The following is a 25756-nucleotide window of genomic DNA, read 5'->3' as shown; positions in this document are numbered from 1 at the left end:
TCCATCATATATCCATTTTTTAAATAATCTCATCTGCTTAAGAACGTTATTGGACTATCCAAAAGGCCATTTGGGGTTCAACTAAATAAAGTAATTAAAATAAACTTGTAATTTGTTTTAAAACTTGAGCCTAATTCTAAGACCGCTGTGATCGTTGCTGTTATATTTTTAAAGAAATACTGTAACCATTCATTGCCAAAGTCTTATTTTATGAAGGAAGAACAAATGCTTCTTTGTTTAAATACTCTTAAGGCAACCTTGAAAATAATTTTTAAGAAGTTCCTGGTTCAGAATAACGTACTTCCCAGAATTATCCAGGCCCCACTCTTCATTCCGTAGATAAATGACCCTCCTTCCTCTCATCGTAGCTCTAGAATGGTAGACAGAGACTAAACACTAATTTTCACTTACTTTGTCAAAGTCATTCTCAGCCAGCATGAGGAATAGCAGTTCAAGTGATTTCACAACACAAGTCCAAGACTGAAAGTTCTGTTTCTGTCATCCATGCTGAGAGGCTAACAGATGCCGTAGGATTTATCTCGAATCAGTACACTCAGTCCAGATTTACAAGAGGTTATCACTTCAAGCACCTCTGTTCTGGTTGCTCAAAGGAAAGCCATTCTGCTTGTGTAGAGTAGAGGCTCAGGTATAAAATCTGGTTAAATTTAGGCAGTCACAGTGTAATTGCATTTCATCATTTCAGTTAATTTAAGTTCCATGCATCTAAGATTAATGGTATATTCTGAAGTGGGAAAAAGTTTTTAAAAACTTACTTCTTAAAATAAGAAATGTGGTTTCCATCGGCTATCAATTTACATCATTACATCATTGCTAACATTCATCAACACTTTCTATGTGCTATAGACTAACTAGTCTGAATCCTTTTTACATATTATATCATTAAAACGAACAAGAAGCTTTTGAGGTATGTAATATTATTCTCATTTTTAAGAGAAATAAACTTAAACCAGAAGCATAAAAAACTCTAGTCCAAGATCACATAGTTGAAAAATGGCAGAGCTGGAATCTAGCTGAATATTAATATGATTTGGTCACCTTAGATTTGTGAGCATGAAACTCATTCTAATTTGGAGGGGGAGGGAAGAATGGTTTCCCTTATCAATTATTTTTTGTATTTGTTTACATATTTACTTCTTTTGCTTTATGTGGGTTAAAAGTATAATGGCATTATGAAGTTAATATCATTGTCTGAATTCATCATTTAGATTTCCTCCTTTAATTAAAAATGTGTATAATATATTATAATGAAAATAGACTCTCATACTTATAATGTAGTAAAAAAGTAAGTTAATTCTTGCTGCAAGTCTTGCCTTTAGTTGTAATATAATTTTGCATCCAATTTTATAGACTGGGGAAACAGACTATGCCCAGGAGACAATGGACAAGCTTTGGAAGGTTTTGAAGAAAGGGATTCCAATAAGAAGGCTGTTATAATCATTTAAACAAGGGATACGAGTCTCGGCAGGTGGGTCAATGACATGGGGAAAAGTGACTAATTTACAAAAGTAGTATCAACAAGAATTCCTCAATAACAAGATATATGAAGAGAATGGAAAATATTATAAATGCCTCCTGAATCCTGAGTCCAGGTAAATTGAAGAATGGTGGAGAGAGAAAGGTCTTGAAAGAAAAATGAGGAGTTTAAGGTGGAACAAAGACTCTAAAGGGATTCAGGTCATCCACTCTGAACATATCCAGTGCATAGAGAGGAAGGCTAAAACTTTAGAGAGGTCAGGAGTGTGTGTGAGATTTGGTAAGATGTCTTGGCACTTTTCCAGGGAAGGGCCTCTGAGGTGATTAGAATGGGCTTGGCCAGGTGGGGGCAGCAGAGCATCACCAATGGCTGGGGACAGCGAGCCAGGACAGGGACACTGACAGAGAGCTACTGTTTGGACTGAGCCTTTGGATATGTTCACATTTGGGGGCGGGAAGAATTAAAGCCAGCTAAGGACACAGAGGTCAGGGGACCCTAGAGGTGGGGCCACCTGGACGGCAATGTGTGGAAGCGAAAACAGGAAAGATTTCTAGTAGATCTGGAGAAGGTAGGTGTGTGAACAGAAGCAAGTGACTAGTGACTTTGAAGACAGTGATTTTAGAGGAGTACTGAGGACAATGAAAGATTAAAAGAGATCAAGTAGGGAATGAGAATGGAGATGGAGAAATGCATTATTTTTTAAAGTCTGTCAATGAGGGAAGCATAGTGATAGGAAGGTAGTTTGAGAGGAGGTAGAATAGATCGAGGGATTTTTTCCCCCCCATTGTGAATTATTCTTGTAAATGTTTATGAACTGAATGGAATAATCTCCTGAAGAGTATAATTGGAGGTGCCAATGAGAGAAAAAAGTGAGTGGATCATTATGAAGGCACCTCTCAGAAGAGTTGGGATATAATCAAGAGTTCTAGGGGAAGGCTTGGGTTACAGGAGGTTAGGAAGGAAGAAGATAAAGTTTATGGATCTTTATTAAGAACGCCCACTTCATATAAGTAAGCTGTGTTCTGAATGTTTGTTATTTGAAAAGTTTAAACCATTTCCTCAGAGAAACACTGTGCTGTAGTGGATGTGATGCAGGAAGTGGGATGATTCTGGAGAGAGCGCTTCAAGACAGCCCCCAGTTATGAATCACCTTCCGCTTTATAAATGTGAATATAACCCAGAGTTATTCATTTCTCTTTTCCCTTTTACATTCTCTTCCTCAGAGAAAATTTTTACTTTTATGGTTTAAAATAGTGTTAGCTATAGAAAAATCTCTATCTCATTGTTACAGGAACTCTTTAGTGTTGAAGTATTGGCTGTTTAGCAGCCAGTTTTTAACATAGTGCCTTAATAGCTTGGGTACTTTTCCCAGAATCCAAGTGTCTTTTTTTTAAAAAGTATATATTTTTATTGATTTCAGAGAGGAAGGAAGAGGGAGAGATAGAAGCATAAATGATGAGAGAGAATCATTGATTGACTGCCTCCTGCATGCCTCCACTGGGGATCAAGTCCACAACCCGGGCATGTGCCCTGACCGGGAATTGAACTAGCGACCTCTTGGTTCCTGGGTTGACGCTCAACTGCTGAGCTTTTCCAGTCGGGCCGTTTTTTTTTTGTGTTTTTTTTTTTTTCTTATTCACTGATTTCTGTCTCTTTTGACCTCAAAGTTCTGTCTCTGGTTGTTAAAAACACTTCTCTAGCAGTCTCTTCTGTCTGTATTTGTGCAATTGCTGTGCTGCTCTTCCCTCTGGATATGGGTATACTGCGGCGGTTATGTTTTGTGTGCCCTGACAGGCTTAGGTGATGTGCTCCATATCAAGTTGTGAAAGGTTTCCCCTTTCTTCTTAAATACAACCTTTTCAAAGCACTCATTTCAAAGTGGTTACCTATCCGTTTCTACTTTTACAGAACATTTTGAAGGGAATCTGGGAGAAATCATGATTAGACTGGTAAAATGGGAAGGCAGTGAGAATTACCTAATCCAGCTCTTTGACATGTGAGAAAACCCAGGCACAGCGTGGTTGAGTGACTCGTCGAATAACACAAAGGAAAAGGAAACATGTGGAGGAAGGATAAAGGAAAGGCCTGCACGGAGTGTACTGATCTGGATGTGTGGCAAGGAATTTCTTTTCAGGTCATGGCTATTTTGACCACAAGAGAAAAAGTGGTCAGCCTAAACTGGAAGGTCAATGGGAAGTTTTAACAAAGAGAAAGTTTTGTCCACAAGACATATTCGCTGTCCAGCCCATTGGGGGGGGAAAAAAAAGTCACCTACAATTATTCTCGCCATTATTTCTTGATTTCTCACCTCAAGGCATAACCACACCACTACGTCTTGGCTTCTCTCTCACCCATCATTTGCCATTTCTGAGCATCGACTGCCCAATGCTCTGTGGACCTTTTCTCCTTTTAGGCTGAATTACTTCTTTTATTGTTACTTTTTTTATTAATTCATTGGCAGAATGTTTTTTCCACATTTTTATAAGAACCTTAGCTCTAAAAGAAGTATTTATTATACATGTACTTTAACCCCAAAGGAAACCAGAAAAAAGTCAACTGGAACAAGAAATTAATTTTTAATTTACAGGGATATTAAGAGATGAAGTATGGTTAGAAAAAAATTTCCTGAAGTAAATAACCACACTGCTGGTCAATCCTTGCCCTTCATGTGGTTTGTCATAATACCAATTTAAATTCATTTTTTGAAAATGGTCTGTGTTCTTTTAAATAAATATTTTTCCTAAATTTAAGCAAAATGAAAAAGTCCATTCAAGGTAATAAATATTAAGAGTGCTTACTATTGGTAAGGCACTGTGGTAGGCCCTGAATAGGATAATATAAATTGAGTAAGTCGCTGCCTTTGTCTTTTAAAAAGTTTGCACAGCCGAAACCGGTTTGGCTCAGTGGATAGAGCATCAGCCTGCGGACTGAAAGGTCCCAGGTTCGATTCCGGTCAAGGGCATGTACCTTGGTTGCGGGCACATCCCCAGTAGGGGTTGTGCAAGAGGCAACTGATCGATGTTTCTCTATCATCAATGTTTCTAACTCTCTATCCCTCTCTCTTCCTCTCTGTGAAAAATCAATAACATATATATATTAAAAAAAAAAAAACAACACATAAAAAGTTTGCACAGGCAAGAGTCTGGGGTCTGGGAGGGAATCTCAGTGATTACTACACTCTTGCCCCTTTATCACCAACAGGTCATGAGTCACCTGACCCTTTTAAAAAGTCACAAAATCCCTGCCCTCATGGAATTTTTCTTCTATGAAGCAGAGAAGGGGGTTAGGGAGTTCTTGGCATCTGGCAATTTCAAATGCACTCGCCAGGGAGGATGTCATCAGAAGGGGCCCTGAAGTAATGATCTGAGAGGGAACAGCAAGTTCCAAGGCCCTCAGCTGGGAGTGTGCCTGGGCTGTTCAAAGATGAACTAGGAACTAGAAGGCCAGTGTGGCTATAACTGGCCAACTAGGGACGACACAGTAGGAGAAACTTGAGAGAGCTAAGAAGTGAGAGACTTTGGGTTTTACTCTGATGAGAAACCACTGGAGGATTTTGTTGAGTAGAGGAGTGACATCTGATTTACAGTTTAGGTGGGAAATGACCGAAGTTGGTCATGGCCAGGAGCAGGAATCCAAGGAGCCACCGCATTGTCCAGTTAAAGAGACAATTGTGGAGCAGGAATTGGTGGGAATGGTCGAACTCTGCCTATTTTGTTGGTGGAACCATCAGGATTTGCTGAAGGACCAAAGCTGTGACCGGACAGAACTAGGCCGGGTCGCTGTCAGCTTTGGAAACCGGCCACACCCTCAGCATCACCCTTTGCACAAGGTGGGAAATTTGTAAACGTCCTTATCCGACTTTTGCATCCCAGACTAATCAGAATCTCCAGCATCCTGGCCCTGGAAACAATACTTTTAAAATGCCTCCCAATGATTTTTGTGCAGCCCATTTGACTCGAGGTCATGAAACTGGCTCCGGGTCACTTGAATGACATGAAAGAGGTCACACCTTCAGGAGACAAATTAGGAGCCCAGCACTGTGCCAAGTGCGAGGGTTGGTAGGCTCCTGGATGGACAGATCAATCCCACTCGAATCCCTCTGGCACCGAGGTAAGCATGGCAGGCTTCCTGGAGGAGGCTGATTTCGAGGAAGGATTTCTCAGGCCTTTATCAGGAGAGCAGAGAGGAAGATGAGTGTAAAAAGATGACGGGGTGTGGCTGTGGGGTGACAACTGGCTCAGGCCGATTGTGTCCTGGGCGTCCTCTCCGATCCGGACGTTGCCCTTTCAGCGGCTCCGACCCGACTCCACGCCCCGCCCAGACAGCGACCGGCCGGGGCCCCGCCCGCCGCCGTCGCTCCGTTTCCGGAAGGTCCTGATTTTAGGGCGGACCAAACCGGTTAGAGGTCGCACGCCCTCTTCCGCCCGGACTCCGGGCTCCCCGGATCCCCGGCGCCGAGCCGCTGCGCGCCGCCCCGTGCGCAGGCGCGGTCTGCGGCCCGAGGCCCACGCGCGGCGCTATGCCGGCTGCGCACGTCGCGCGGGTGCGGGCCCTGTACCGGCGCATCCTGCTGCTGCACCGCGCGCTGCCCCCCGACCTCAAGGCCCTGGGCGACCAGTACGTGAAGGACGAGTTTAGGCGACACAAGGCGGTGGGTGCTGACGAGGCCCGGCGGTTCTTGCAGGAATGGGAGGCAAGTGCTGCCCCCTTTTCTCCGCCCTCCACCCTTGAGCGTCCCTGCCCCCCCGACGCCCCCAGGTGCCCCGGTTTGTTCCCGTGGAAGACCGCCTGTCCCACCTGATTTTCCCGGGTCCCACGCAGCGGCAGCCACCTGTTCCGTTTGAGTTAAACGGCGCAAAGCTGCTCAAAAGTTATCCCCCAAGTTGCATCCCCAGCCCGCCCGTTCCTCCCACCCGTTCCTCGCTGGACCAGGTGCCGGGACGTCGGCGTCTGCAGTGCATTTGGGCCGTGCGAGCTCCTGGCGGTGCAGGCGCCGCGGCGGTGGGAAGGGAGGTTGCTAAAAGTGAATCCCATCACCGTCAGGTGCTCGGGGAGCTTAAGTCCCCTCCAGTGCCCCGCACCGAGCAAGCGCCTGTTCATCAACTAATGGTTTTGTCAGTACCTGTAAGTTTGCAAACTCAGAGGCTTGTTTCCATAATGCCTATTTTTTAAAACCTCAGTGCACCTTGGTGGGCCTTAATAATGTTCTCAGCTGACTGATACAGAAATCAGGTAAGCCTCGTTGAAGGGGAAAAAGGCTGGCCAATACGTCAGGTGAAAGTTGGTTTCTCCTGAGTCTCAGGTCACGTTGCCCTGCAACATTGCACTAAATTTAAAGCAGACACATGCATTAGGAATTAACCTGTTGACTGCCCCTCCCCCCCTTTTTTTTAATGAAGGGAAAGGATATTCAGAGTATTTGGTGGGGTTCAGGACCCTCCTAGGATTGCCCCTAGTTCTGATGTGTAAATATCAAGAAATGAATGGAATTGGAGATTAGAGCGACATCTCAGGTATTTGAAAGCATGAAGGAATTTTTTTAGAACAGAGGTGAGCGATTCTTCAGCCTAAAATATTCATGGTTGAAGAGATGACTGAAGTCTGTTTAAAAAAAAAAAATCATAAAGGTTGGGATGAACACACAACCTTGTCACTGAATCCCAGAATTCGTGATTGTAGAATCTTCGAGGCTGGCATGAGGGACATTTAGGACAAAGGTGAAATTTAGAACTTTCCTAAATATCATGGATATTAGATGTCAGTAGCCTGCCTGGAGTCTACTCAAGGAAGTCGAATGTCCTTATATGCAGACTGGTATCTTTTAATATGGTAACTTGGTCTTGGAGTCAGAACTGGATTCCGATTCAGGTTCTGGCATTTATTAAATATGTCAGATCACTTCATTTTTCTTGTCTTATTTCCTTATCTGTGAAATAACAGTAGTTGCAATATACACCTCTAAATTTTTGCATGTGAATGTTTTTAAAAAGCACTTTGTAAATTGTTAATGGCAATAGAAGATATTAAGGTTTTTAAGTCACATGTTTCAAGCCAGGCCAGTTGGTGGCAGGACAGGAGGAGAGTCTAGCTCTGCGTTGGGAAGAAGTAAAGACACTTGGAGAGGTCCTAAAGTATAAGAACTTGGAGGCTCTTTGGGAAGGAATAGGAACTCAGTAGGCTGGAGGAGAGACTGAGGCATTAAAAAAACTGGGTAAGTAAAACATGTGCTGCTCAACCTAGGTGGCTTGGTATCAGGAATTCAGCTTTTTGGGTGGGTTTTTATCCCCTCCTTAACTCTCTTGAAATTATTTTAGACTTGCAGAAGTTATAAAGACAGTGCAGAGTTCCCACACGTCTTACACTCAGCTTCCCCTTGAGTTAACATTTTATACAACCAGTAATCAAAACTACATTGCTACAGTACTGTTAACTACAGCCTTTATTCACATTTTGCACATATTTCCACTAATGTTCTTAATGTGTTCCAATATCCAATCCAGGATCCTACATTGTATTTAGTTATCCTGTCTCCTTAATTTCTTCTAGTCTATGATAGTTCCTCAATCTTTTATCTTTCATAACTTTTTTGAAAAGTTTTGGTCAGTTATTTTGAAGAATGTCTTTCAGTTTGGGTTTGTCTGATGTGTTCTCTTGATTAGATTGGTTATATGCATTATTGGGAAGGGTCCCACCAGGGCGACCTGACCTCCTCAATACATCATGTCAGAGGGCACATTATGTCAATTACTTATTACTGGTGATGTTAACCAGTAAGATGATCACTTGGTTAAGGTGACATATGCAAGTTTCTCCACTATAGAGTTACTGTTTTCCTTTTTGAAATTAATACATATTTTGGGGGAGATATTCTGAGGCTGTACAGATATCCTGTTTCTTCTCCTTAAACGTGGCCAACTAATTTTAACATTAACTGATGGATCTTGCCATTGTGTTCCAATGTGACTTTGTTTCTCTCATTTATTCTGAATTTATTAATTGGAAATGTTTCCGTAGGGAAGCATTGTCCCTTCTTCCCTGTTATTGATCTAGCATTTTTACTTAAAAAAAAAAAAATGAACAAAAGTGTGTTCCATGGGGCTAGAATCCTATCGTTAGCAATTGGGTAAAGGTAAGTTTAAATATAATTATCTGTTTGGATAAAATAATAATTCTCACAATTACAAGGCACCTCAGTCTAAGTGTGGGAGTTAGAATAAGGAGTGTGGATTCTACCAAGAGAGCCAGTTTCTTTTTTTCCAAGGATGAGGCTAGAGAAGATTCTAATGACTTAGAGGGGAGAAAAACCTGGCTAGGGCAGCAGTACGGATAGTGATATTCCTCGTTCGGCCTTCTAAGTCGTTTTCCCCTTGTGTTCCTCAGAACATCTAATTTATGATTATTATATTGGTGATACTAGTTATGGAATGGACTTCTGTTGCTTTTGGTAAATGATGATTACAAACTTGGCACATGTTATCTGAGTGTTATTACAAGCTTGATGCTTACATTTATATCAAGCTAATTGAGAGCGACATAATTAATTATGATTATAAACTTGGTACACGTTATCTGAATATTACAAGCTTGATGCCTATGTTTATGTCATGGTAGTTGAGAGTGGCACAGTTGTGGACTTACTCTGCTACATAGAGTTGGTCTCTGGGATTCTCTCACACACTTCTGAAACGACTTATGAATTTAATGGATTCTGAATGTGTTTTACTTAACGGGCAAAGTTGGGTACCACTGGAAAAAAGAAAGGGTAAGGATTAGGAATATTAGAGGCCACAGTATTAGGAGGAGAGTTTTTTATTCCGTTGGTTTGTCGTCACGGACAACTGTGGCCAATACTAGAGGGAATTCAGCTGGGAAGTTTTTGTTCAAGAACCATTTGGGGTAGGTAGGAGAAATCCATTTCCTTTTATCTTTAGGATAAAACTGTACATGCATATTTACAGAGTAAATAGTGATTTTATAGAATTCCTTACCGTAAGAGAGAGATGTGAATTCAGGATGAGATGTTGAGAATCTGTTAGGGAGAACTTTTGGTAACTGGTTGGTAAAATATCTATTGTAATCTTACCCTCAAGTCTTGTAGGAGGCAACTATTGGAAGTGGAGCTGGGGCTGGGTAGCTCAGGGGTCTTATTTATTATGGCATTTTAAAGTGTTAACTAGCTCAGTTTTGAAGTACAGCTGATTTAGACAGTGCATTCCTTTTTTTCTCCCTGGGCTTACCCAGTTGTGGAGAGAAGAACTTACTTTCTGGGAAATCATAATAGGCATTGAAAATTAAATAGCAAGTAAAACATGTTTGTGATAGGATGAGACAGAGTAGAGAACAGTGAGCTCCCAGGAGCTGCTCTGAAGAGACTCCATGTGTTTAATTTTCTCTTTTTGTCCCATTTGTTTGTGTCTATTGCTTTCTTAACTGGCTTCTGTGCTTTTTCTTAAATGGCTGCTTTGCTCTACGTCTATTGGGGGATGTTTATAGTGGAAGTTCTGTTTCTGGGAAAATCTAAAAAGGCTTAAACATTCTGTAAATAGTTATTGGTCACTTATTATTGCCAGGTAAAGTGCTAGTCATGTGGGACACAAAGATGAATAATAACTTTTATTTTCATGGTGTCCAAAATTTAGTAGAATATAATCTACAATCCTATATAATAAAAGGGTAATATGCAAATTGACCCTAATGGTGGAACAATTAGAATGACCCCTCAACCAGTCACTATGGGGCGCACTGACCCCCCCCCTTGGTCCCTTTCCCTGGCTGGCAGGCTCCGATCACCTGCTGTCAAACGGGGGACTGGGGGTGGGTTGTGGGGGATGTGGGTGGTGCCAGGCCAAGGCCTCCGCCCCACCAGTTGCCCCACACACAGAGGGCAACCTGCGGCGGGGCCAGGCGGGAACAGCTGACCTCTCGGTCCCTTCCCCCGGCGGTCAGGTTCCAGTCACCCGATGGCAAATGGGAAACCGGGAGTGGGTGGTGGCGGGGGGCGGGGCCAGTTGTGGGCAGCTGGGGAAGATGGCCCTGATCGCAGGCCAGGCCTAGGGTCTGTACCCGCGCATGAATTTTGTGCGCCAGGCCTCTATAATCCTGTATAATAAAAAGCTAATATGCAAATCGACCAAATGGTGGAACCACTGGTCACTATGACACACACTGACCACCAGGGGGCAGACGCTCAACACAGAAGCTGCCCCCTGGTGGTCAGTGTGCTCCCACAGGGGGAGCGCCGCTCAGCCAGAAGCTGGGCTCATGGCTGGCGAGTGCAGTACTAAGGTTGTCCGACTGACAGCTTAGGCCTGCTCCCCACGGGCTCCCCGACTGCGACAGGGCACAGGCCGGGCTGAGGGACACCCCCACCAAGTGACCGGGCCTCTAGTATAGTATAAAAGGCTGTCTGTTAACTGTTATGGGAGCAAGAGGGGAGGGAGGAAGTTGAAGGCCACATGCGATGTCAAAGCTGAGTCTTGAGCAAGTCAAAGTTACTTGACTGTGTCAAGAAAAAGACTTTCTAGAAAGAAGGAATAACATATGCAGAGGTAAGTAGTAGTATGATTCCCCCAGATCTGTGGTGATGTGTTTGGAACTTAGTGTGTTATATGGGAGACTAAGGAGAGATAAAGCTGAAGAGCTAGCAAGAGACCGGATATTCTGCTAAAGACTATGTTTTTATTTTGGATCGTTGAAAGAGTTTAAGCAGTGGTGGAAATGATTCAGATTATATTCTAGAAAGATTACTTTAGCAGCAATATAAAGGAATGATTGAAGAATAAGCCAGACTGAAGATAGGGAGAACTGATAGGAAAGATGTAATAATCCTAAATATATTTGTACCTGCACCAAGACAGAGGTGAGGATGTAGAGTATGGATTAGGTGTTATCCTTTTTAAGGTAGAATAGGACTTGATTTGGGGATTGATGAAGAATTAGTGAGGGGGAGGAAATAGAATGAATAACTCTCAGGCTTTAGACCATGGTACCAATAACCAGAATAGTACATTTTATATTAACAGTTCTGGTGGGACAGTCAAGTGGAGATATTCTGAGATATATATTGGTCTGACACTCGGGAGATATTATCTGTAGTTGGTGGTCCAGAGGAGTGGGTGAAAGTGCCCAGATTGGGTATAACATAGGGAAAGGTGGTCAGATAGACCACTAACTTTTAGGAGTTAAGAGAATGAAGGTAGTAGCATAATGCGGGAACTGTTCTGTTTTCTTCTTCTGTGTTTGTTTGTCCTAACTACTTCTGCAAAGGAGCATACTTTTTTTCCTTCTTGATTATGTTTAATTGTTTAGATTTGTGTGATAGTTTAGATCTCATAACAGTTGCTTTTTTGTTTTTGTTTTTTTGTATTTGTTTTAGAGAGGAGGAAGTACTTCAAATTTAATGTAACCACCCATTTGAAACTCACATCGGACATCTTTTTCTTATTTATGACTTTGAAGTGGATCATCAGATAAAAGTATGATTAAGTTGCATGTCACCTATATTTAGAGTTTTTTAAACTTAGTGTAATTAGGGTTGAGTGGGTATTTTGCAGTTTTTATAATTGTACGCCTCTCTTACCTAATTTGGGGACCTCATTATGCTGCTTTTGAACATTCTGATTTGTAGTTTGTGTTTTAGCTTTGGGGAGAAAAGGAATGAATTACCTCTCTATTCAGTAGATGGATCATGTGTGTGTGGGATTTATCTACCAAGTATGAGCCAGTCATTTGGGGACCTCTCAGTTGTACTGTTTATTCTGCGTGTTATTCATTGTAGTGTTTTTGTGATGGTTTATTGAATGGTGATGTCACACATGTATGTTTTCTACATTAAGTTTTACCTTTTAAAAAATTTTGGCCATATTGTGGCCCATAGCCAATGATTAGAAAGGGATAACGAAGAGGAAGGATATGAAACAGTGTATCCTTGGAACATAAAATTTTTCTTTTTTTCCACTTCTGAAGTATTTGGATTTTTAGTGAAGCTTTCAAGATGTTTTTATTTAGGAACATTTAACTTTTATTGGTGTCATGAGTTGTTATAACAATGCTTATGTATAAACTAACTAAAGGTGTTTTCTTTAAAACATCAATATTTGATCAATTTTGCATATATTATTGACTTTATTTTATGTTATTGGAACATAGAGGTGTATGTTCCTTTTATTTAGATGACTTAAAATGTATTTGAATTTACGGATTTAAAATAATGGTAATAGCATGACAGTATCAATATGCTAGATCTGTATGTGTTTGTAGGGATGTCTGTATTGTGTATGTATGTATACATGTAGTCTTAAAAATTTGAAGTGAATTTTTGCACAGAATTAAACATAAAGGATTACATATGCATAATGTTAATTTTACTGGTTTTACTTACTGTCTTATGAAATAAATATATTTTATGGTTGCATTTTTTACATAACCACTAGAAGAATAATAGTGGTATTTTTTACATAACCACTAGAAGACATATTTAGAATAAATGTATGAAATCTTACGTAGGGAGTATTAGAATTGAATGAAAGGGAGCTTCTGCCCTAGCCAGTTTTGCCCAGTGGTTAGAGCGTTGTCATGCAAGAGTGATGGGTCGCAGGTTTGTTTCTGGTCAAGGGTACATATCTCACTACAGGGCTCGATCTCTGGTTGGCGCATGTGTGGGAGACAACCAATCGATGTGTCTCACATCAATGTTTCTGTCTCTCTCCCTCCCTTCCATTCTCTCTAAAAATCAATGGCAAAATATCCTTGGGTGAGGATTAACAAAAACATAAAATAAATAAAAAACAAAGGGAGCTTCACACTGCTTTAGTAAACTCTCACTTGTTTCCAGTTAATTCACTTAAACTTTAAAAAAAAGTCAAAATAATGTATACACGTAGTTTAAAAAATAATTAATATAGGAGGGCTTATAATAAAGAGCAACATTCTTTATTTCTTAATTTATCTCTTCTCCTGGGGACATTTAAAATTTTATTTGGTCTCTTCATGTTTCACATATCTTGTGAATTTGGTTAACTGTCCATATTTGCAAGTTAAGCAATAAGAACTGACTGAGAACTCTACATATAGGTAGGCTTGTTGATTGGAAAATTACTTTCCGAGTTACAGAGTTTCAATTCATCTCCCTGGATTTGCTTTTCACTCCTGACTTCCTTACCTCGCTGGAGTCTGTGTTCATTTGGTTATGGCAGTTTGGCTTTATCTTCAGCTGTGTTTTCTGTTTTGTGTTCTAAACTGTGGTGTCCTCTGTTTGAGCTGTTTTGTTACATCCCTCTTCCTATCTTGAAAAATTGGTTACAGTCTCTTAGCTGCTGATGGCTCCGTTTTGTTCTCTTAGCCATAATGGATTACTCCTTTAACGAATTTCTCTAGTATCAATTCAGTGCGGTTGTGGAAGGGAGAAGAAATAAGAAGATCCTGTGATTTCTCTAGTCTGCCATCTTGGGCTAGAAATGTGCAGTTCTTAAAAAAGAAGAAACTAAGGCCTATAAAAATAAAATGATTTGTATCCCACAGCTAGATAGACAAAAATATTGTGTTCTTACCTCATGAAAGTCTAGTTAAGGTTTTGGAAATTAAGTTCCAAAAGCTATTAAACGTTTGCAGTGTAAAATGATTATAGGTTTTTTTCTTTGAATTATGCTTGCTACAGTTTATTTGTACATCTGAGCTATTGATTTTTTTCTTCACTTTTTGTACTTTTCCTAAGAGAAAGGAAAGCTTGTTAAACAAGTTTTTATCTTTTACACCTCTAGCATGATAAATGTTTTTAAGTCATGATTTATTTTTGCTTATTAGCCCAAGATGCTAATTGACACACCTCTCTCAAAAATACACACACTACACACACACACGCGCGCACACACACACACACACACACACACACACACTACACACACACACGCACACACACACACGCACACACACACACACACATTCAATAATGAAATAAGAATGGAAGTTGCTGCGATATAACTATTAAACTCTTGTACTTGTCAGGCACATACATCTTCTGTGTCATTTTTGGAAAGTTTCTTTGGACTTCAGTTGTCTCAATAAGGGAAATAGTATTTTACTCTTGAAATTAGGGATAGACCAAAAGGTTCTCTTTTACCTCCAAGATATAATTTTATTAGGAGCTGAGTTAAAAATACTGTATCACCCATACCTTACTGGATCTGCATCTGTTGTACAGTACCTTTCCCTAGTGATTAGTGGGGAACAGACTTGGAGAGTATTAAATTACAGCTTTCTAGCAAAGCTGTATAAACGGCACACCTATACTATCTAGTCTTCCCTTTACTCCTTTCCTGTTAAATAATAACCAGATTTATTACAACAGAATCAATACCACTTACCATAAAAATATGAAGAACTTATAAGCATATATGCATAACCTATGGACACAGACAATAGATAAGGTGAAGGCCCGGTGAGGGGGATGAGGGAGAGGTAGGTGGGGGGGGGGGGCAAAGGGAAGAAAATGGGGGACATCTGTAATACTTTCAGCAATAAAATACAACTTTAAAAAAATGAAAAACGTAGGGATAATTTAGACAAAGGATGTACAAAACGACATTGAAAACTATAAAGTCTTGCTGAAAAAAAATGTGTAGACTCAAAATTAAATTTTACTCTTTTTTACATAACCACTAGAAGACATATTTAGATTCGTTAGGGTTCTAAACTGAGATCAGAAAAGAATCAGTTGGGCCATCTGATATAGTATTAAGTCTTTGTAAGTAACATGAAGGATCTTCTCATGTTTAATTTCTTAGAGGTCATACTTAAATACTATTCATTGATTCTCCAATAATTTATTTTGATCAAAATCAAGTTGCTACTTAATAACTTAAAATCTATTGTATTTTAATTTTTCATCTTTTTCTAAATATTGTAGAAGGTTGCATGAAGGCTGACAGGGAGGTAGGATTGGGAGGGCAGATTAGTTAACTGCTAGTTTGTCTTTTGGCAGGTCAGTCAGAGAGGATGCAAGACTGGAAAAGAGGCTCACTGGGTGGCTTGGAAACCAGTAGGCTTAGGAAAGAAATTCTAGGTGGGTATGTGCCACTCAGGGCAGTGATTGTAAGTCCTGGTCATTGATCTTGTAGGTCTGGAATTAGACTTTACCTATACTCAGAGACAATCAGAGACTGGCATCAGATTCACACTATGGAATCTGATGGAATCTTACCTAATAATAGGCAAACATGTAAATTGGCTGTACCTCTGCTATGCCCACAGCCAATCAGAGTGAGTATGCAAATTAGAAGGCCAAAGATGGCTGCCGCACAGCTGTTTCAGGCGTGGAGTGGCCAGGCGGGGCAAGATGCTTGCTATGAGAGGGAGGGCGGGGGGCGAAGGGATCTACAGGAGCAGAGTGCTGCAGCAAAGACAAGACCGCAGACTCCGGAGTCTGCAGCGAAGACGAAGATGACAGACTTTAGCTGGAGTCTGCAACAAAGATGAAGATGGCAAACTCTGGCCAGAGCGAAGGCCTGGGTCCTGGGTGCCAGAGGAAAACCGGTGCTGGAAACCAAGGGAAGGAAGGCCTATTGCACGAATCTCTTCGTGCAACGGGCCTCTAGTCCTATATAATAAAAGCCCAGCGACTGAACGGCAGAACGACCGGTCGACCAGTTGCTATGACATGCACTGACCACCAGGGAGTAGACGCTCAATGCAGGAGCTGCTCCCTGGTGGTCAGTGCGCTCCCACAGTGGGAGCTCCCCTCAGCTAGACGAGCGGCTGCTCCCACAGCGGGCCGATCCCTGCAGGCCACGTCCCCCACCAGTGCACGAATCCTGTGCACCAGACCTCTAGTCTGTGTATATGTATGTAGTGTTAAAGTATAAATTGGAATGCTGATTTACTCATTTCTGTGGGTAGAGGACAGGAGGCTGAGAATAGGACTCTCCTTTTTCAGGAGTCAGAATATTTACCTGTAGATCCAGGGAACTCATTTTCATATGCCTCAAAATTCAGAATTTTCTAGATTTTAGAAAGGCAATAAGGCATATTACTGCATTTTAAGAAACACCCAGTGGAATCTGGGGTGGTATATCCTGTAATAAAATACATTAATATTTCTGCAGTAAAGCATGTGACTCTTCATATTAAGTACAGTAAATAAAGACTTCACGTCTATTTTGGGTCAGGATTTGCTGCCAGATAAATTTTGAAAGAGCTTTTGTTTTTTTAAACTTCTTTGACTTCAGAATTGCAAGTAAGGAATGGTGGACTATGAAGCTTTCTGGGAAACTGAATTAGTGTTTAGAAGGTTGCCTGGTAAACATGAATTAAAATAATAGGAAGTGGGTAGGCATGAGAGATTTCCATCAGGCCTCACTGTGTCTGCAGTGGAACCGTCATGGGTACTCCTGCCTCCCTGCTCTTTTCCTGGACAGTGCTGAACACATATTAGCAAGTTTGCCCGCCCGTACTAGTTTATTTTTATTTTAAGCACCTTTTTTCTGTCAAAGTATTATTATTATTGTATTGATTAAGCTACCTAATTTGTCTTCTGGGCCTGAAGGAACTCAGATACTATTTCCCATTGTGTGTTGATTTAACTAGCTTAATACCCATGGGAGGATTATATTTATCTTACATGTTTTTGCTCTTTACTCCTAAATCATTAGAACTTGAAGTATTTCTAAAACTTGCATTTTGACTTCTAAGTTCTCAAACAGTAAAATATTTATGCTTTATTTGAATATATTTTAAATATATATAAATGAAAGGTATTTTTTTTTCTTTCAAAAAGCATTTAATCATTAGAAACATACAATGTGCAGTATACATTCTGCTATTTTTTTGTATATTTAAGCAGCAGAGGTTTCTGGACTTCGATGTGGTGGCTCTACTTTTCTGAAGATAAAGAGGTCTATAGTTAGTTTTAAAACTATCCTTTTGAATAAAAAAATCTATACACATCTCAGAGGAACTTCTCCCCTTTGAAACTAAGAATGGCAGTAAATGGAGTGGCAAATACATACATGCATATACACAGCCCCTGCAACAACAGCGTGCAGCATCAGGGGGTCTGGCGTCACAGCGCTCAGTCTAAACTACAACCCGTCCACAGTCACCTTGCTCACTGCCTCACACTTCCCAGGCTGGGCCTTGGCAGTTTATCTGTTATTTATTCCCTTTGTAAGTTGTAGACATGTGCAATAGATAATTCAGGATTCCTGACTGATAATCATACTTAACACCACTTTTAAAAAATGCCATGAACATCTTTAAATGCCTTTACAAGGCTAAGAGCAAGATGCACAAAGTGAGAAATTTATTTTAAACGAAATATGTACAAGTTTGATATACTGGTCGTTTCAGACTGCTTATAACACCTTGGCTAATTCATGTAAGTCACTTCAAATTTCTCAAGCGACTTTGGAAACTGCAATGTGACTATATTCTAATTTTATAATTCAATCTAGTGAAGTCAGAGACACCTCAGAGAGGTATATTATGGTACTTCCCCTTCTCTGGAATACATGCTGAGGTATATATTTTGTTTTATTTCTCTATCCTCGTCTCTTCCTTAAATGGCTCCCTCTCCTCTTCCTTCTGTCATCCTCTTCTCCTTCTTCCTGTTCCCTTTTTTCAGACAACAGACTCTCTTTTGCACCATCAGGTTTTCCCGAGTCGGCTAAATCCTTTTCATATGTCTTCTTTGGCCTCACTATCCTACGTGGTAAGGTTGCATGTTTGCTCACAGATGACCCCACATCTATTCGGTTTTCAGTGGAGACTCCAGGGATTGTGAATTTGATCTTAGGTGGAACTCTAAACAGAACAGGAAGGTATCTGCAGGTAATGGCCAACGGGCCATTCGGGTCCTTCCTGCTTCCCTTAGTCCAAAATGCTCCAGTTCTGGATCATCAACTTTGGATTTCCTCTTCCCAGACATTGTGTTCTACATCTCAGAGCACTTCTTAGAAAGCTGCAAAAGAAAAAACAAAACAAAACAAAACTGCAACACTGATGGGAATCTGGATTTTTCTTCTTTTGTACTGCTTGTCTCCACAAAGGAGGCAAAGCAGATTCTTTGTTCTTTGGTTCTTGGGTCTCATGGTTATTATTAGGACAGTTATAATAGTATATAGATATATGCCCTGACTGGGAATTGAACCTGCCACTTTTTGGTGTATAGGAGGACACTCCAGCCAACTGAGCCACATTGGCCAGAGTTATAATATACATTTCTATGCCATTTTCAACTATTGTATTTAATCTATTAGTTTCACCTGTTCAATTTATGAAGCTGTTGGGACAAAGATTTTAATAGTAGAAGCTTTTGAAGCTTGGTAGTTTTGTAACTACTTTTATACTGAGTATATTTCTGAAAGGTTGTTTATAAATGGATTTTTTTAATGGAACAGTATTTTATGTATATTAGCAAGCTTACTATTTAAATACAGTCTTTAGTGAATCCTTTTGTAAAGGGAATATTCAGCCCATAATTTGTTTCTTTGTGTAAACCTGCATTTGCATACATCAAATTTGTTTTAAATGGGATTTATCTACAAATGTCGATCCATGTGTCTGAAAAGAAGAAAATTTAATTTCTGTTTGATGTGAAGAACAAATTCAGATTTGGCACTTTTGATAGATGAGACAAGCCAAATTATTTTAGTTCTATTCTTTTCAACTAAATGCTATCAAAATATGCTCTACACCTTAAATTAAGGGGTGGTAAGACTTCATATATTAAGGTTGAACTAAAGTACATTTTTAAACTATATTTTCTTAAATAGTAACAGGGCTAGTGTGAAGTTACACAAAGTTTAAATCATTATTTAGTAGTTTTATCTTTACTTTCCCGAAAGCATAACTGGAATCCCAAATCTTGATGATTTTTTTGTTTTTAAAAAAACTTTTACTTTGTCTTAGTCTACAGTCATAGAAGTAGATGCATATGTTGTTTTTAATTATGTGTTTGTTAGCTTTTTATTTACTGTACTTTGATGATACCCACCAGTTTATTAAGCTCTGTTTAATACTGGGAAGATATTAATGAAAATTCACCCTCCTTTTAGTTTGGATACTGAAACATTGTTAGCTAGAATTAACCATAAACAGATATTTAGTTCATAATATAGCATAAATATAGTAGATGTAAAAATAAGATGTAATTGTTGTAGTATACTATTTAACTGCACTGTGGTTAAATAGACTTTTTCCTGCAGGGCTGTCTGGGAGCTAATTACTATTTGTTATACTGGTTCTCTGGGAAAGTATATACAAATTAAAGCTGACAGCATTGGGAACTTGACCCCATCTCTCAGACCCTCTGCACAGCCTACTAGATAGTCAAGGGAGAGCCCTCTCATGATTTAACATGGGTACTGCAAGGAAACTAAAGCCCTTCCTTCATAACTGAGGAAGAAGTCAGTGGGTTAGGGAACCCTTGGAAATGTCATAGGATCCAGCCATTTGTCCACGGACTTAACAAGTTGGGTGTCAGGAATAATCCAGAGGACATTATTAACGTCAAAAATTGGAAAGGAAGCAAAGAATCAGGAGCATAGGTTTGAGTGACAAGTTCAAGGTGAGGACTAGAGATATTTTTCCAAATGTAGGCCTTGACCTGTGTGAGGATTTGGGGCACACTGTGCCAGAGAGGACTAGACAGAGTGGCCCCGGCTGAGTTTTTCACTGTCTACTGAGTTTTTCACCGTCTACTGTTTTTCAGGGGGTGCAGAGATTAATACATGGTTAGTGTTAAGGCGTTTATAAGTGGGCTACAGGTCTGTACAAGATAGAATGAGACTTGTACCCCAAAGAGTCGTAGTTGAGAATGCTGATCTTTTCGTAGTGGGGCAAATGATGAGTCCTATGAGTATGGAGGATTACTTCTTTTTCCCTTAACCATTGAACTTATGATTAGACAGTTCTCTAATAAATCTACCCTGTAACTTGCCATTCTTTTTGAGTTTCCTTAAAAAGTACAGCTATTCCTATGAGAGATTCCATTTTAAACTATTACCAGTTAACACTTCAATAATTATCTGACATTGGTTAATATTCAGCCACTTACTATGTGACCTAGAGTAATTTGATTAACCACTTCAAGCCTCATTTTCCTCATCAGTAAAATGGGAATGAGTACCGATGACAGTACTTAACTCTAAGCTCTAGTGTGGGAGAGGAAGGAGATTGATAGGAAGAAGGCAAGATTTCTAGGAAAGAGCTTTGAGGGTGATGTAATTGATGTAATTACAAATTTTGTAATTTCATTATTTTAATTCTCCCTTCACTTATCTTCCATATTCAAATAGTTGCTAAATCCTGTTGATTATTTCATTTTACCATATCAGAGTTGTGACCTATTATCTCCATTTTCATTACCTTTGGATGTTTGTAATAATTTCATAAATAATCTTGCCTTTAGTCTCTTAAATATCAGCTTATAAAACACAACTTTGATCATATTATTGAACTGTCAAAAACCATTATTGTTGCCCTCGCTGGTTTGGCTCAGTGGATAGAGCGTAGGCCTGTGGACTGAAGGGTCCTGGGTTCGATTCCAGTCAAGGGCACATGCCTCGGTTGTGGGCTCAATCCCCAGTGGGGGGCATGCAGGAGGCAGCCAATCAATGATTCTCTCTCTTCATTGATGTTTCTATTCCTCTCCCTTCCTCTCTGAAATCAGTAAAAATATATTAAAAAAACAAAACCCCACCATTGTTCTCCCATTAACTTTTCTTTAACCTGGAATTCAAAATTGTGCAAAATATGATTTGAATATATTTTTCCTACCCTACATCTCAACATTCTCTGTCATGTAGTTTGTGTCCCAATCATATTCCACTGAGCATTATTCTCTGAATGTGGCCTTAAATTGTTTTGACTCTTACTGTCTATTTGGCCTAAATGTTTTCCTGTCTTTTTCTGGTCAAATCCCAAAATGTCTTTCAAAACGGCTATAATCCTTTACTATCAACTCTATTCTTGATTAATTCTTTTTAAAAATATATTTATATTGATTCAGAGAGGAAGGGAGAGAGAGATAGAAACATCTATGATGAGAGAGAATCATTGATTGGCTGCCTCCTGCGCGCCCCCTACTGAGGATCGAGCCCCACCACTAGGCATATGCCCTTGACAGGAATCAAACCCGGAACCCTTCAGTCTGCAGGCTGATGCTTTATCCACTGAGCCAAACCAGCTAGGGCTTCTTGATTAATTCTTATAGTAAAAAGCAAAACTCCCTGTTTTCTAATTTCCTAAAACATTACTTTTTGTGTTTTTGTACTCAATGCTTTCTACATTATCTTAGGGTTATTTGTTGACATTTTTGGCACTAGTAGATGGTAAGTTCTTTGAGAACAAAAACTATGTTTTACCTATCTTTGTGTACTTTGAAGCTCCTAGAACAGTACTTTGCTTATAATGGATGCTCAGTAAATCTTGCTTTGTGTTTTTTGTTTTTTTTCCTTAAAAGAAAAATGTGTGATTATTTTTCGGATGAAGACCAAACATGCTGATGTCCACAGTTAGATAAAAAAAAGTTAACCAATCAAGTGTGTGAACTATAATCTTTATAAAGATTAATAGTTTAAGCAAAAGCATTTACCTTGATTATGGGAATTCTTAAATTGTATTTCATAGATATTTGAGAATTCAGTGTATTTCATAGGGTACTAGGCTTATTCCAAGCACTTGAATTCATGTTTTTATCTAAGTAGACTGTCAAATAACTAGGCATATGAATGTATGAATGAATAGCTGTTTCACTTTATGATTGTTGTTATGATTATTGTGCTATATATCTATTAATAAGCTTTTGATCTTTATAAAACTTATATTGGGCATCTGTGGTTCCTGATTATTCAAGACAAGTTAAATATCATTGCTTCTTTTTCCATTTAGTAAAGTTATGCCTAAGATGGGAGAGATAAGGAAAGATTATTTATGGAACTTAAGACCATGAACTGGTAGAGACCCAGAATAGTCATAACTGCTAAGAGTCTTGAAAACAAAAAAGTAAATGAGTGTCATGTGGTTCCTTGAGCTATAATGAACACTATTTTTCTCTTAAGAAGAAGAGAGAAGCTAGGAGCAACTATGCATGATTATTTTCACTAAATTCTCCTAAGAATGTTTACCTGTTAACAACTGGATTCATCTAATATTGGGAAATAATATACTAGTCAGATACAGGAATTTATTGTGTAAGTGTAATTTCAAAAGTTGCCACACGATGGCAGAAGATCCTTGTATCTGGAAAGTCATGAAAAAACTCAGTTTTATTTGAAATCATATGTCTTTTCATATTTCAACTAGAAATCTTCATGTTTGTGTTATCTGATATAGATTTATTGTTACCACTTTAAATGTATTCACTAATTTTAAAGTGGAATACATGTTTTGTTGTGTGTGGTTTTTTTTTTTTCCATTTCTCATATACAAATTTAACCCATTTTTAAGGTTTTATGTATTTCCCCTGAATAGTGTTTTAAATAATTGTTTTGGTGAATATATATTTTCCTAAATAAGTCAATTTAGGGGAAATTGAGTGCAGTTATTTATTATTTATAGATAAATGTATGAAACCCAAAATGTGGAATTTTTACTTTATTTTAGAAATGAAGGGATTGATTCATTCTTTGTATTAATTTGCCTAGAGTTTGGAATGGCCATCTCATGTTCTTTTGACTGTTTTGTTAGTTGCCTGCTTTATCACTGTCAGGTCTTCTCTAAAATTTTCTGTCTTAATTTAAGAAATTGTTCATTCTGTAAATATTTATTAAATGCTTACCATGTTTCATATACTACCCTAGACACTGAAATTTATAGTGATTAAAAAATCCATAAGATATAATCAGATATAACTTCTTCAGAGTTTATAATCTTGCAAGGCAGATAGCTACCAAATACATTATTGTGTTTAACTTCATGTTTGTGGTTCTTCTTAACACAAATATGCTTTTCATACAAATTTAAAGTATATACAACTTTCACATAGGTAGAGTAGCTTAATTGTAAAAATATTGAATTATATGAGTGATGACCTGAAAAAGATCAAAATAAAGATTTGGAAATTTTGGGAAAACTTAAATAGTCCAAGGTTTTGTATTGTGTTTTGAAGGATATTAGATTCGCTAGTTAAAAAGAGATGGGGAATAATATGACATTTTTAAGGTTTTAACTAGTGACATTTTGGCCTTTTTCAGTGTCCACATGATTTTTCTTATATACTAGAAGCCAGATGCACGAAGATTTGTGCTAGAATGGGCTTTCCTTTCCCTGGCTGCCAGCACCACCTTTCCACTCGGGCCCAGCCCCTTTCTGCTCCAGCCCAGAGCTTCCTCTTTCCGCACCAGGAGCCACCTCTTTCCACTCTGGCCCTGCCTTCCCACGCTGCCCAGAGGCCCTGAGAGACCGGGGGTGGGGCAGAACGCCCGCCCCTGTCACTTGGCGCCTGTGTATGCAAATTAACTGCCCTCTTTGTTGAGTTAATTTGCATATAACTCCTGATTGGCTGTGGGTGTAGCGGAGGTACGGTCAATTTACAAGTTTGTCTATTATTAGGTAAGATTGTTAGTTTGTATAATTTGTAGTCAAAATTGGGACATGATTGTAAAGAAGCACTAAAATAAAATCATATAACACATGTACAGATATGTACTTGAAATGTATATTTATTGATTGTTAAGTTTGGTTTATTGCTAGGACTAAAAATAGTTCTTTATGAAAACAGCCTTCAAAAATAAGACTGAGAAATAAAAATTACATACACCTGTTACTTTAAGACAAAGAAAACTCCCCCACCTTTATAGTAATTATATGAACGTTGCAAAAAGAAAATAAACAGAATAATTGCTCTTGGGATATATTAATGTGTGCCTTTTTTTTAGCTGTTCTATCTGTAATACTCTGTTAATTTTTTCTGAAAAAATGTAGTTTTTACAGTATGGTATTATTTAATTTTTTTCTTAAAATTGCATGTAAGATTTTGCATGTATATTTTATAGTTAATAGGTTTGAATTGCTGACTTCTTTAACTGAGAAAAAACTTCTTTTCGAGTTAGTGTTTTTGATCTCTCTGGATAAATACCCAGATGTGGAATTGCTGGGTCATAGGGTAGTTGTACATTTAAGTTTTTGAGGATCATCCATACTGTTTTCCATAGTGGCTGCACCAGTTTACAATCCCACCAAGAATACATGAGGGTTCCTTATTTTTCATATCCTTAGCAACACTTATGATTGTTGATTTATTGATGGTAGCCATTCTGAGATATGTGAGGTGTTATGTCATGTGTGTGTGTGTTTTTTAAATATGTTTTTATTGATTTTAGAGAGAGGAGAAGGGAGAGGGAAAGAGTGATAGAAACATCAGTGAGAGAGAAACATCAATCTGCTGCCTCCTGCACACCCCTACTGGGGATGGAGCCTGCAACCCGGGCTTTTGCCCTGACCAGGAATCAAACCAGTGACCTCTTGGTTCATGGGTTGACCACTGATCAACCCCAGCCTGGCGTCTTTGTGGTTTTAATTTGCATTTCCCTGATGAGTAGTGATGTTGAGCATCTTTTCATGTTATTGGCTATTTGTATGTCCTCTTTGGAGAAGTGTCTATTCAGATCCTCTGCCCATATTTTAATTATATTGTTTGTTTTTTTTTTTTTGGTGTTAAGTTGTATGAGTTCCTTATATATTTTAGATATTAATCCCTCATCAGATGTATTATTGGCAAATATTTTCTACCATGCAGTGGATTGTCTTTTCATTTTGTTGTTAGTTTCTTTCAAGATGCAAAAACTTTTTAGTTTGACATAGTCTCTCATTTGTTTATGTTTTTTTTGTTTCCCATGACCGAGGAGATGTGGCTTTTTTTTAACACGTTATTTGGGGCCTCAAGAAACTTGAAGATGCAGCAGAAGAGTAAGAAAACCACAGATATGACATAAGGCACTTGTATTTGTCAAGTATTAGGAGTATAACTACTGTGGACCAGTAGTCTTATTGCTAGCTTTACCCAGTGGCCAAATAAGTTTATATTGAACAAGTACAAAAAATGTTTTACATAAATGTTAAAGGCATGCTTTAAAATTAAATACTCATTGCATTTTGAAGTTATTTATTACATGTTCTTACAAGCTATTATCTTTTTAAAGTATGATACTTTGTAATGTGAAGTGAGAATTCTTGTGATCCATCCGCAATGTGTTAAGGAAAAATAAGTTATGAAAATGGAAGTTCAGAGTGATATCTTGAAAAAGAAGTTATTATTAGAAAGGGATT

The 25756-nt window shown here is 38.9% G+C and overlaps 1 protein-coding gene and 1 long non-coding RNA gene across 3 annotated transcripts in view; both read left to right on the top strand.

Annotated features, from left to right (window-relative positions):
• The window catches only part of LOC129151424 (uncharacterized), a 46750-nt gene extending 43006 nt beyond the window's left edge, over positions 1-3744 (top strand). The window contains exons 2-3 of the long non-coding RNA XR_008558106.1: positions 1369-1486; positions 3404-3744. This is a non-coding gene — a long non-coding RNA (uncharacterized LOC129151424). The remainder of the gene's footprint in view (positions 1-1368; positions 1487-3403) is intronic.
• A 2152-nt stretch (positions 3745-5896) lies between these two features.
• Positions 5897-25756, top strand: part of SDHAF3 (succinate dehydrogenase complex assembly factor 3) — a 40033-nt gene continuing 20173 nt past the window's right edge. Inside the window, exon 1 of one of the 2 annotated variants that reach the window (XM_054726272.1) lies at positions 5897-6146. In XM_054726272.1, the coding sequence (XP_054582247.1) occupies positions 6015-6146 (132 nt within the window). In that variant the 5' untranslated portion in view covers positions 5897-6014. Of the gene's footprint in view, positions 6189-25756 lie in introns of both variants that reach the window. The other variant, XM_008151014.3, reaches the window with a different exon arrangement.

The sequence above is a fragment of the Eptesicus fuscus genome, chromosome 14 (genome assembly GCF_027574615.1).
Source record: "Eptesicus fuscus isolate TK198812 chromosome 14, DD_ASM_mEF_20220401, whole genome shotgun sequence".
NCBI classification, from domain to species: domain Eukaryota; kingdom Metazoa; phylum Chordata; class Mammalia; order Chiroptera; family Vespertilionidae; genus Eptesicus; species Eptesicus fuscus.
This window is presented reverse-complemented; position numbering and strand designations above follow the sequence as displayed.